The sequence below is a fragment of the Daktulosphaira vitifoliae genome, unplaced genomic scaffold, assembly GCF_025091365.1.
Source record: "Daktulosphaira vitifoliae isolate Bord-2020 unplaced genomic scaffold, ASM2509136v1 Scaffold_3, whole genome shotgun sequence".
Taxonomy (NCBI): Eukaryota; Metazoa; Arthropoda; class Insecta; order Hemiptera; family Phylloxeridae; genus Daktulosphaira; species Daktulosphaira vitifoliae.
In genome coordinates this window covers 22,965,512-22,978,864 of record NW_026099574.1, presented here as the reverse complement: position 1 = coordinate 22,978,864, position 13,353 = coordinate 22,965,512, and the positions used below count along the sequence as shown (strand labels likewise).

Below are 13,353 nucleotides of genomic sequence, written 5' to 3'. Positions count from 1 at the left end.
AAAAAACACATCATAGTAAAACCAATACCTTCTCAGCTTCGCATCGAAGCTAAAAGTTAGCCCAAATTAGAAAAAAAATACACATTACATGTTTTAATATTTCCTTGTCGGTTTTTTTTAGAATTGGTGGCTCAATTATTTTATTATATTTCCAATTTATCAAATTAATATATAGTTTGGCATCAATATTTAACTGTGATATTTTAAATGTACGAATTAACTTATTATTAACTCTCACGAATTAACTCTTTATTTTCAAGATGAGGCTTAAGCATTTTTTTGATAACTTGTTCTTTAACATATTGACCACTATCAAATAACAAATCAAGATATTTTTAGATGATTAAAAGTAAGTATTCCATTAAATAATACAGTCAATAATTTTTTTCAAATTTTTTGGTAAATATCGTGAAAATTTTAGTTTGCAAAAATGTTTTTTTTACAATTAAGGCAATAGGAGTTTATGTTGCTTTTAAAATAATCCACTAAATTCTTAAAATTAAACATTATCTACAGATTTGCTTCGAAGCATTTCTTAAAATAGTGATGTTAATCACATATCATCTATACTTTTCCCAACTATGCCAGGTCCACATTGTTTCGCGACGATAATGTGCTATCGTTTTTATTATTTAATAATACTTTATAACATCTTCATATGCCGGCAGTACAATGACACTTAGTTTTGTAGCTTTCCCAATAATCACACATTTAGTTTTAAAACGTATCTGAACATTTACCATTTAAAAAAAAAAATTATAGAAATATACACTACATAAAATAATCACAACATTTTAAAAGTCTCCAACGATTTATGTCGCGATACTAATTGAAAAATAAGTTAAATTACTTATACCAATATATATCGTTTCTAGTTTATTACAATGTAAAATTTTTAATTTTTAAAATCGTTCCACTCTAATGTCCATATTTGTTACACCTCTCCTCTTTAGATAATACTTTAAAGGATGATTCCGATTAAAAAATAGATTTGTTATACTTTTAAGGTAAATCTATTGCAGTTAATTTTATTAAAAAGTGCGGTTTAATACAAATTGTATTCAAATTACAAAAGAAATGTAATGTTTCGTAAATTCAGACTAAAAAAGCCTGACAACATGTAATTTACAAGTATTTTGAATTCGATTAAATTCAAAAAAGACAAAACTTTACTTACTCACTTTAAATTTCTATTCAAAACGGAATAATTTTAATAAAAAGTAAATACTATTTCATGATCATTACAATATTTATAAAGCTAAGTAAACAGAAGTCTTTTGAAACTAAAATGCTTGAAATAATTAAACTCGTGTAAACTTTCCTTATTTTATATATTACTTGTTTCTTACTAAAATAATATTGATTTATTTATTTAAAGACACAGTGAGGGAGTTTATATGCAAGAACTTATAGTATATTAATTAAAATGTCGAATATAAAGCTTCAAATTAATATTCAAAAAAAAGTATTTTTAATAGTTTGCCGAAGTAATAAATTTGAGGTGTTCTGCTTTGAAAATGGTAACAATCGACAATTATGTCCACCGACCAATTCACATACAAAAATGTATGTGTCGATTGATTATAAAACAAGCATAAAATATGTACTACAGTTATTGTCTAGTCTTAAATGGATTATAAAACAAGACATTAAAGTTTTATACAAAAAGTATTAACCTATAATAAAAATGTACTTTTTTAAAAAATGGTTTTGTTTTGTTTTTGATACATAATTTTAATTTTACATTTATATACATAAAAATAAGTTGATTGATAAGAATATTTTATAAACACTTATTTATGGAATTATTATATAATAAATAGGTAGGTTGATTTTAATAACTCTACAAATAAGTAGATTTTCTTTTAAATTTTCTGCATTTATTTCAATAAATAAAGTGTGTCATATTTAACTCATAAACTCTTTTTTAGAAATTTTAATAACTAATTTTTGTTTAAACTAAACACTTGATAAATATATATTTTATGTATCTCAAAACGTAAACCTGTCATTATTTTAATTTAAATTTAATCTTACGAATGCTATGATCTTTTTTGCTTACTAATTTAACAGTTTATCTACGTAGTCCATTCAACGAATTAATTTTGATAACATAAAAGAAATATTTTATAATCAAATTTAATGTTCAAATTAATTAAAAATTTTAAATTACATATATTTTCTTTAAGTCAAATATTTCTACATAACATTTATTTTAATACAATTATTTGATAAGAATTATTGGATAGTTTTAAAAAACACGACCTCAGATATTTGATCACGTCACTCCCCCGTTTTTTTATTTTATATAAAAATCTTATAATGTGAAAAGACTGGATCAAACAACCACCCACATTCCGTGCCTTACTAGGGTTAAATTTTGACAGAATAGGGTTGTTTTTAGTTTTCACATTTAAATCAATAAAAATTATAATTAGCCAAAAAATGTCGTAAATCAAAATTATTTAGTATAAATTTTACCTTCCTTGCTAAACTTAAATTTATTTTAAATCGTTAGAGTGTAATTTAAATAAAGTGTTTTTCAAATAAAATGATACTAAAATCAAATTACATATAATTTATTTAAAAACAAAAAAGAATACTAAAAGTAATGAAAAATATTTACTATTTAATGGATTAAAAAAACTTTCTCGTTTGTTGCTTGAAAACTTTTGTCGATAATTTTTGACTACTTGTAATTAAAAAAAAAATTAGTTTATATAAATAAGTGCATTTTTATATTTGCCCGTAACAGATATTATTTTAGCGTTATAGACCTTCATCAACTTTACAAAGTGTATGGAAGTTTCATTAACTACTCTTATCAAAGATATTTTTTGTCGGCTATAATTATAACTTTCATTATAACTCTATTTAGCTGTATCTAATTATAGAAAATTTGTCGAAAATTTAAATTGTGAAAATATGTTCATGATGTTGGTCAATAACAAGTTTATTTGTAAATCACAGTTTTTAAATAAAGGAACATCTTTTACATTTAATGTAAATTTCTTTTTATAGTCTGTTCGTCATATTTAACTTAAGTTAGTTTATCTATAATTTTTCTTTTAATTTCCATTGAAATCTTTTCATTAAATGAAGCAAAACCCGCATATTTTTCACTCAATTACTACAAATGATTGCAAAGTTTTTTATGGCTTTGTCCCCTATTTTTTTTTATATTTGTTTGAAATATACTCATTTTTCAAAAAATGAATGTCATTTTAAGTAGCTTCAATAGTATTTGTGCATTTAAACTATTGCTGTACGTAACATGTAACAATAAAACAGTAAACGTATTTTAAAGCAAAACTTTCTTATGAAAAAAGTTTAGACGATGCCTAAATATGTAAATTTTTAAACATCTATCTTGCATAGTGATATATAGGTTGATTGAGGTGAACTCCATTTGGTGGTGTATGTCCTAAAACTATAATTACAGCTCATTACAGTCATCTCGAAGTAAATTGTCTTTGATGTTTTTTCGCAAATGATAAAACCTCACAGACTACATCATAGTTTATCATATTCTCTGTTATACACGTAGAATAACTTATCTTATCTATATCATATTAATTTATTTAAAATCGTATAAAAAGGGCTATACTTAAGTCAAATATAGCAGTTGATTAGTTTCAGAAAATACACATTAAAGTACGACTTCGAAAATATAATGACAACAAACTACAGTAAAAGATTTTAGTTAAATTTTTGTTTCAAAAAAAGACAAGCTCCATTTAATGTACCTATTTTAGAAACTATAGTATCAACAACCATTGCTGGGTTTTATCAAGTAAGTTACATTTTTATAATGTATTAACGCTACAGATGAAATTCCTACTCCGTAGAAGAAGTAAAATCAGGAACAACAAGAAGTTGCTTACCTCTGTTGCAAAAGCAAAAATTGGTAATCGGTCTACATTTTATATTCCTGTTATAATTATCACTTAAAAAACTAGACTATATAGTGTCATAAGTATTTAGCGTGATTCAGTTTCAGTTTTCCCAATGAAAAAAAAATTGTGTACACACATTGTTCTAGATTTTCGATCTCTAGTATATGCATTATAATGTCCTTGATGAATCACGACTAATAGCCAATTTGATTAAATTAATCGTGTTTATGAACAATATGTTTTTTAATATACAGAATAATTTTTTTTACTCTAGCCACTCAAATTCTCCTTAAATAATGATAATTTTGTGATTTTTTTGGGGGCTTTTGTTAGTTACAAATATATCTCCATTTATCTTTAATAAAAACATTTTATGTTTATTCCTTATGTGTATAGAAGTATCAAATTTATATTTTAAAAATGGTAACATACATATTAACTATCTTACAAAATAGGAAATATCATAATTAAAAAATGAGGGGTCTACAACAACTTTTAGACTAGAATTTCAGAAAGCATCAACACTTATATACTTACGCAGAATCGAGGTTGAAAAATGTATAGTAATAAAAATAGCAGCACCCTCGACTCAACTTACTTATACTTTACTTTTATGCTTTAAATTGTTAATAACTTCTAAAATACTCGTCCAAAACTTGTTATCAACGCGTCATTTTCTTAATTACATCATTTTCTATTTTATAAGTTAGTTAAGTATACATGTGTACATGCATACTTAACAGTTTTAAAATATAACGTTATAAACTGTTATACAACATAAGGAATAAACATAAAAATACTATATAGAGTGTTTAATAAGTAAGGAAACGGGTTTTTATTGTTCTCATTGTTAGTAACAATTTATCCGTTTTGTTTCTTACTGAACGCAGGTAAAACATATAAAAGAAAACACATAAGTAACTAACAAAAAAACAAAATGAATTGTTTTTTTAAAACAATTCGAATGACTGGTGTTAAAAGAATCATTCTGTATAAAGCTTTATATAAAGGTTAATTTTCAAACCCATTTTCCAGTTATGATATTAATCTCGATATTTTTTGTTTGAACCTCATATTTAATGATGCGCCGCATAAAATTCGTTATCAGACCCAAAAACTTATACAAAAAAAATCAAAATATGTTTTACGCATGGCTTATTCAGGGTAAGGATAAATGTGAATACCTCATGATAAAAATATTTGCGTGCTTAAATTATATTTTTAGTTATGCGCAGCCCTTATGAAAAACTCTTAGCTCACAACTTCTGTTTATTATATTTTTGAATGTCAGACTGTTTGTTAGGCCAAATTATTTCGAGGGCCATTAGCAATGCTTATTTTGTTTATAAGTACATCCAACTCTGTCAATGAGTAGATTTAAAGTTTATTCAAGAAAAATGTAATCATATTTTGTTTGGTATACAATTTTTTTTCTGTTAAAATTTAAGCAAGTTAAATAAATTATCTACACACACATCCGTCTCTTAAATACTTTAAAAATAGTTGAATTAATTGCTGTATTAAGAAAAAATCGTAAATTTTATATGATTCAAATTTTTAGTTACACTCCGTCTAATATTAGTTAGGCTCTATATCTTACCAGGGACGTCTTTAGGGGAAGGGTGGGTAGTCTCACCGTTGGAGGCAGCATTTTTTTGTAACAAAAAATATATAAATTTAGTGGTCTGTAAAGGCGTCAAAACAAAATACGTCAGTGTTCCTTGCATATGTTTAGAAAAACTAATGAACATATATTACATTTTTATAAATTACTTATTATGTAAAATTGTTTTAATGGTAGTTACAAATTTAGTCTATTTCTAAATTTCCATAATTAAACTTATTATTAATATGCAAGTCACCAAAAATAATTTGTTTGGATAATAAAGTAATAGTTTAACATCATTTAAGCCTTGTAACAAAATTGTATATAGCCTAAACTATAACAAACAGCTTAACACAAAAATTATTATATCAAATTTTTAATCTTTATTTTACTAATACTTGTTTTATAAAATTAACAGTTTAAACAGTATAATATACCGTTTAAACTCTTAATTTTATTATTTTATATCATATTATGATATAAAATACTATCCTTGGATTTATGTCAATAAAAAATTTCAATTAATGCAAATTTACTATAAAATCTACTACTAAAGATAAAAAACTGTTTTTTAAACTTATTCTCTATATTTTTCTGATTTGTTAGTAATCTGTTTTATAATCTTTATTTATCAAATTACACAAAATGAAATTTTTACTAAACAAATTGTTTAATAATTAATTTTTAAACGATTGAATCAATATTAAATATTAATATAATATAAATTTCCTTAATTTTATTTTTACTTTTATACAGTTATTTGGTAATTTAAGGTATGCATACCATAAATTAAGTATGTTAATTAAATAATTTAGTAAATAATATATCATACAAAATACATACATAATACTTCTTTATTATATTACGTACATCAGAGTGTATAAAAAAAAAACAGTTCGTTAATTAACCTTTACTTAATGTGGAATATGCACGACTCAACAGAAATTATTTGGTATATCCATAATAATATCTATCAATTTAAAAAACAGTACTACAGAAGTCGGAACTGACGATTATATGTATTTTATGTTAAATATAATGTAACATCAAATTGTTCTATGTTATGTTATTTCATGTGCACTTTGCTGAACTTGTTAGGTCTTATCTCAACTATACAAGTTTAAATTTTAGATTTCTGGCTATAAGCGAAATCAACTTGCTCTGTTAAGTCGGCAACGAAAAGTCTGATTACCGAGTATTATAAAATGTGTGACACATTCAAAATCCCCTTTCACGTGAGTCAGTACACTGTCAATTTTAGTTTATTCATCAATTCCAGAACACATATTTTGTTAAGCACTTTCGTTTATGTCTAACCTTTTTAAATAAATATGCTAATAAAAATAAAAGATATTTGTGTTCATTGGTATTTTTATACAGATTATTATTTTATCACGAACCACTTAATTTATCGAAAAATAAAAATAATATTCATATTATTTTTCTTTTGATTACTTTAAGTATTTTGTTTATGTTCATCCTAGAGCTCTGTATGATTCGGTTTAAATTAGTCTGGACTAGACCACGGTCCCGTCCGGTCTTATACTTCAAATAATAAATAAGTCCGATTCTAGTTGGTTTGAAGTTAAAAATTACCGGTCCTCTATTTTACGGCTCTTTGAAATGTTCATCGATCTGGTCCTGGTCTTTAAAAAATTCATCGGTTCGGTCCCTTTCCTTTATAAATATTCAAGGACGGTATCTGTCCGTCTTCACATTGAGATTATTATCCACTTTTAAAAGCTGTGTAATATTGTAAATATGTTTAATTACGGATTATTGTACAAAAACTGTATATTGTTGTTTCTTTGCATTGTGCATTATTGTTTTCAGTAGAAACACGCACGTGAAATAATAATAATAAAAAAAAAAAATTATCGTAGTAAGTTCAAATTGTATTCATAATGAATACAATTAGTTCAATATAATATTGAACTATGTTACACTCGCTAAAAATGAATACAATAAATGTCACATAAAAGCTGAATAGTTTGAATATGCTAATAATATTTCCAGGAAACCTGAAATGTGATTTCAAATCATAGTGGATAATGTATTGCTTTCTTACAACTGTCAATCATTAAGTTTATTATATTACTTCAAAGTTTTTCTACGCATTTTTGAATAAAATGATCATTTTTATTGACTATAATTAAGTCTAGGACACAAATTTCATTATTGTTACCATATACTATATTATTTTAATTTAGTTAAGATTTAAAACCGTGTTTTTAAAGAATTACTCTTGTGTTAAAAAACATTACATTTATAATTCTTTTTATATTATATTATATAAAATAAAGTTTAAAAAATATTAACCAACAAATTCATTTAGCTTCATTTGTCTATTATCAACGAAACTCGACAGTTGTTTCAGTCTTTCTTTTTTTTTATAAAATAAGATTTTAATTATTTAAAAATAAATATTTTGTTTTGTACAACTTCATATTGATAGGTGTTAATTTTGTTTTGCTATAAAATCAAACGCTACTCTTAAAATATTTATCGATATAGAATAATATGCTAATAACATACAGTACTACTGAGGGTAATAGAAGAACGAAGGAGTTATTTAAAGGGTTCGATAGTTGATGACATATTATTTTTAAACAATTATTACAAAATTTAAGTTAAAGTATAATATACATTTTTCTAATCTGTTTAATTTTATAACAAAATTTTTTTTATTTTATGTAAATAATACATTTTTTCTAAATAAATAGTAAATAATAATTAAATTAAATTTTTTATATAGCTGAATAAAGTATCTTATAACTTTATGATTTTACTGATAAGTTAATTTCTGAGTAAACATTTAGATTTTTTTGTGAATAATAATTGTGTTTTAAAACTAGGACTAAATATAAAAAAATATTCTTTAAATGTATAATGTCTAAAGTTTTGTAATATGTACATTTTCAGTAAAATTCAATAAGGCCTTCTTTAGCTAGGAATAATTTTGGTCTAGTCCTAAAGACTTTATTTGAATTAATGTTTCTGTTTGGTGGTTTAGTGTGGTTTACTATTATTTTATTGTATCCAGTCCAATGTTATCTGGACAGGGTTTTTAATTTAATAATCCGGTTCGGTTCGGTCTGAACAATTTTTTAATTTAACAGTCTGTTTCTATTCAGTTTGGACATTTTTTTTCAGTTTTTCAGAACGGTTCGGTTGAAAATACGGACTACGCAGAGCTCTAGTTCATTTCTTATACATTATAAGGATACCAGTTTTAATTTTTTAAATGACATCATACATATTTAACCAGCTTGTTTACTAGATAATATTAATTTATATTTTCTAATAAGAAAAATTACTAGTCGATAACAACTTATGTACCAAAATATGTGTTATGTATTAATGTCAATCATTTGCTAATGCCGATATTATACTTTGTTGACGTACACAGCTGCTGCATTTTACATTTTAATGGCAAGGCTTAATGTTTATTGTTTATTAATCCAGCTCAAATAATTTATCATTGCGTTCATAATAAATAGGTTCTTCTTTTATACACATTTGGTTCTTATTACCAAGAATAATTCGAGCAATTTACTAAATACATACTCTATTAGTTGGAAAAACGCCTACTTTAAAACCCATGCTTAATGACAGATAACTGCAACAAATAAAAGCAAAATTGTAAATTGCTACGACTCAAAAGTACCTATATCAGGAGGCCAATATTAAACTACTGTTAATTGGACCATTTGTTTGATGGTTGAATAAGACGTTTTAACTCAATCTATTCTATGAACTTGCCATTATTAAATCGAGTATACCTTTTGTCCCACACAAGCAGTTGTGGCGCAATCTAATTTCTAAAAATAAATTGGATTTTCTTTCAGAATGAATAAAACTAAATACATATATATGTATAATAAAAATAAGTATCCAACATGTGGCTTATATTATTTAAAAATATAATTATGGGGAAATTAAACATTTTAATTAGACTGGGCACCTTATTTTATATTCATTATATCAATAATGTAAAGGAAATAATAGATGAAAAGGTTTAACTATATTAGTATTAAAATCATCCAACTTCAATACTCGGAAAATTTATGAGTATTGTTTCATTGAAAATATACCAGATTTGAAATTTGTGACATAATAAAACTATGGTATGTTAAAGGCAACTATAGGTAATTATAATTAAATAACATTGAATTTTCGTTCAAGTTTTACAAAATATATTTATAACTATGTTTTATTATGTCAGAATATTTCTATAAATATTTGGTACAGATTGATTGAAAATTAGACAAAACATAGCATAAATACAAACAAATATAATAAATTATTATTATAACTGTAAATGTTAATTAAGTTTAATTTCTATACTATATTATAATATTAATAACAAGTACTAAAAAAACGTTTCTGGTTTATAAATGATGTAGAAAATGCTTAATGATTATTGCACAAATAGCAATTCTAAAGATTCAACTACAGAAACCCATTAGTTTAAATGTGTTTAACGGTATTAGAGGTAGTATGAAGAACCCAATGTAAGAAATGTTTTTTACCATGATAACATTACTAAAGTTTTATTACGGACTTATTAAAAAAATATTTTCACTATAAATGTAGAAACAACTTTGTGCTCGAAATGAACAAATTATATAGACAAAAGCATTCTTTCTAGAGTAAATAATTTATAATAGCTTTTTGACTCAGCAAACGACAAATTCAAAGAGACGAAGTTACAGTCAAATACTTAATAATTCAGTTTCCAACTATTATTTATATTTGTTTCCGTGTAGTTTTGCTTTTACAGACTATATATGGTCTAAGGTTACTGGTTTAAGGTTTGCTTTTATATATAGCAACTGTGAGCTAATAAATCCGAAATTGTTAATATTAATGTATTTTTTATTTTACATTAAGTATCGTCCCATCAAAATTAGCTAACACTCTATATTAAAAAACTAGAGTTTAGGTACTATATCTTTATGATTAACTAATCGAAGTAAATATTTTATTTACAACAATATTTTTCGTAGTTTATTTATTTAGAAGTATAGCAAAGTCAGTGGCGCGTGAAGAAATTTTATATGAAGTGTTCCTACAATTAGGATACCATTCTCTCAGTAAATACTCTGCTGAGCGAGATGAAGATTTTTTTTTATTAAAAATTTCTTACAGTAGTTCAAACATGATTATATGTAAGTGTACATTATATAATACAAGTATGTAGTTATTACAAAAAAAAATGCACCTTAAATATTTTATTAGAGATCATGTAGTGTAAAACATATTTTATCTAAAAAGAAACCAGTGTAGTCGGGCCCTAGTAGTAGACTCCAGTATAGATTGATATCCGACAGAGATTTTCATTACTATCATAAAACTCTTTGATACGGATTGCTTAGGGTCTGTTTGTTTACGTATGTGATAAATATTTGGTAATAATTCAGTTTTTCTTAAAAAAGTTATGGTAATTTTAAGTTGCAATAAAAAAAAAACAATATCTGCCGTTATTGACAATACTGATTTAATGAGATATTTTACTTAATGAAAGAAATTTAGGATAATTTTTTGAATTTTTGAGAACAATGTCTTCAACTGGTTATTACTCTGGTTATTTTTACGTATAGCTCAAAAAAATCGGTTCGGTAAGAACTAAGAAATTTTATGAACCGAAAATTAGAAAAACAAATTAAAAGGCATCCTAATAAAATCAATATATTCTCAGCTTTGTATCGAACCTAAAATTTAGTTTTTGAACAGCTACATATTAATATTTTACTCGTTAAACAAATTATATTATTTGATTCATTGTAATTTGTTGAACTTTAGAATAAAACTAACAATAATAATATATATTAAAAAAAATTGCTCTTTGTTAAAATCAATTATGGATCACCTTAATAATTTAAAATACAGATTTTAATTTTTTCATTGTTATAATTAAAACAGTATTTATTTTATAAAAATGATATTTTTAAGAATTTATTTAATTGATTGAACACTGATTAAAATAAAATATTTTACGATCTAATATACTGCATTTGTGTTGCTCCTTTTATTACTTTATACTATCAAAAACTTTTCTTTTCAGTACATCATTTAAACTTTATTAAGACTAGGCATTTAATTTTACTTCATAGAATTTATTACTCATGAACTAGTTCGATGACAACATAGTAAGTTTAAATTATTCTAGACTTAGGCGTTATAAATCAAGCTCAAGCTTACGTTTCCAAAAAAGCCAAGTCACGTTTTCTAAAACGGGAAATGCTTAATAATTTACTTATTATAACTAAAGATTTTATATTCTGCTAAAAGATTATACTCAAGTCAAAATTCTAAAAAATATTTTAAAACTCCACATAAATTAGTAGCTTAATATTTTATTTAATTAAGTTAAAAAAAAGAGATGAATGTAAAATAGTCTTAGTTTTTATTAAGATGATTTGGATATTATTCAATGTAGTCCTCTATTCGGCTCGCTAAGATTCACATAAGTTCTATATATATATACATAACATATTATACAAGGTAGATCCTATCTCACTGACCACACATATAACTTATGATCTACAAAATATTTTATACTTTTTTTTTTTAATAAATTTTTACGCTATATTTAAAATGTGCTTTATGTTATTTTTCACAATTACAAAAAATAATTATATTATTAACATTTTTTTAGGATTTGAAGTAATTTTATAGATAAGTTTCAAAGAAAAAATTTTGATACCAAAAATTCTTATTTTTTTACTCAGTAGTTTACGTTTCTACAGCTTTTTAAAATTTGTTAAATTTTTATTTTTTTTTACGATTTTTTTATGGTATCAAATGTTAGTTCACGTATGTAAATGATGGAAGTAAACATTATCTTTTTACTGGTGACAGTAACGATTTTTTTCCATGAAAAATAACACTGCAGTGTCGTGCTAGATATTGTGAGACCAATACAAAAATGTTATACATATAAGGCCTTTTTAAAGCGCAGAACCCTATGAATGTTCATTGTTAACTTTGCCTTTCTGTCGGCTCTGTGTATATTAAATATAATGGTAAAACAATAACTTATCCGATATTTTATTACCGAAAAATTTTAAATTTACGTTAACATTTTACATGTCGGTTTAAATCTCGATGTTCGATTAATATCCTAATGTCATATAATATTACAAAAATGATAATATAATAAAATTAAATTGTAATATATATTATTTATCTAAACTAAGTATTGTAATGTGGCTTATAAGAAACATACAATATAAAAATTGTCTAGAGTATAAATTGTTGATTTACAAACATGTATTTCTATATGACCAAAATTTATAATAGAATTTTTTATTTATCATATTAATTAGGTATTTAGTTTTTTTTTTTACAATATAACTCGTTAATATAAGGTACATAAAAACATTGTAAAAATCATTGACAACAAACTAGTGAAACTTTACGTCTCAACAACAATAATGGTGATGGTGTAGCAGTTGTTGTAAAATATCTGCTGACATAAAGCTGTCGCTTTAATAAATGGTACTTTGTCATGCTTTGAGTTTTCCACTCTTAAATATCTTCTTTATTGTTCAGTTCAAGAAGAGACATTTTGTAATTCAAAGAACTTCTATCGCATATCACAAAAACCCAAATATATGAAATTTACTTACAATTAAGATGAATACAAATTTAATGATTATACTACTTGATAATAAATGATGTAATTGTATTTTTCAGCCTGTTTTCTGACTTGAGAACGATGTCAGGCACAGCTTTGATGTACATGTTGGCTAATATGTTCTTGACTCAACTTTTTTACGTAGTTGGTGTTGGTGGTGTTCAGGTAATTTTACTGAAGTATAAAAAAATATATAAGATAATTATTTG

At 24.4% G+C, this 13,353-nt stretch overlaps 1 protein-coding gene across 1 annotated transcript in view; it reads left to right on the top strand.

Annotated features, from left to right (window-relative positions):
- Nucleotides 1–13,353, top strand: part of LOC126902357 (adhesion G protein-coupled receptor E2-like) — a 96,420-nt gene that overhangs the window by 74,501 nt on the left and 8,566 nt on the right. Inside the window, exon 2 of the mRNA XM_050679527.1 lies at nucleotides 13,204–13,309. Within this exon, the coding sequence (XP_050535484.1) occupies nucleotides 13,204–13,309 (106 nt within the window). The remainder of the gene's footprint in view (nucleotides 1–13,203; nucleotides 13,310–13,353) is intronic.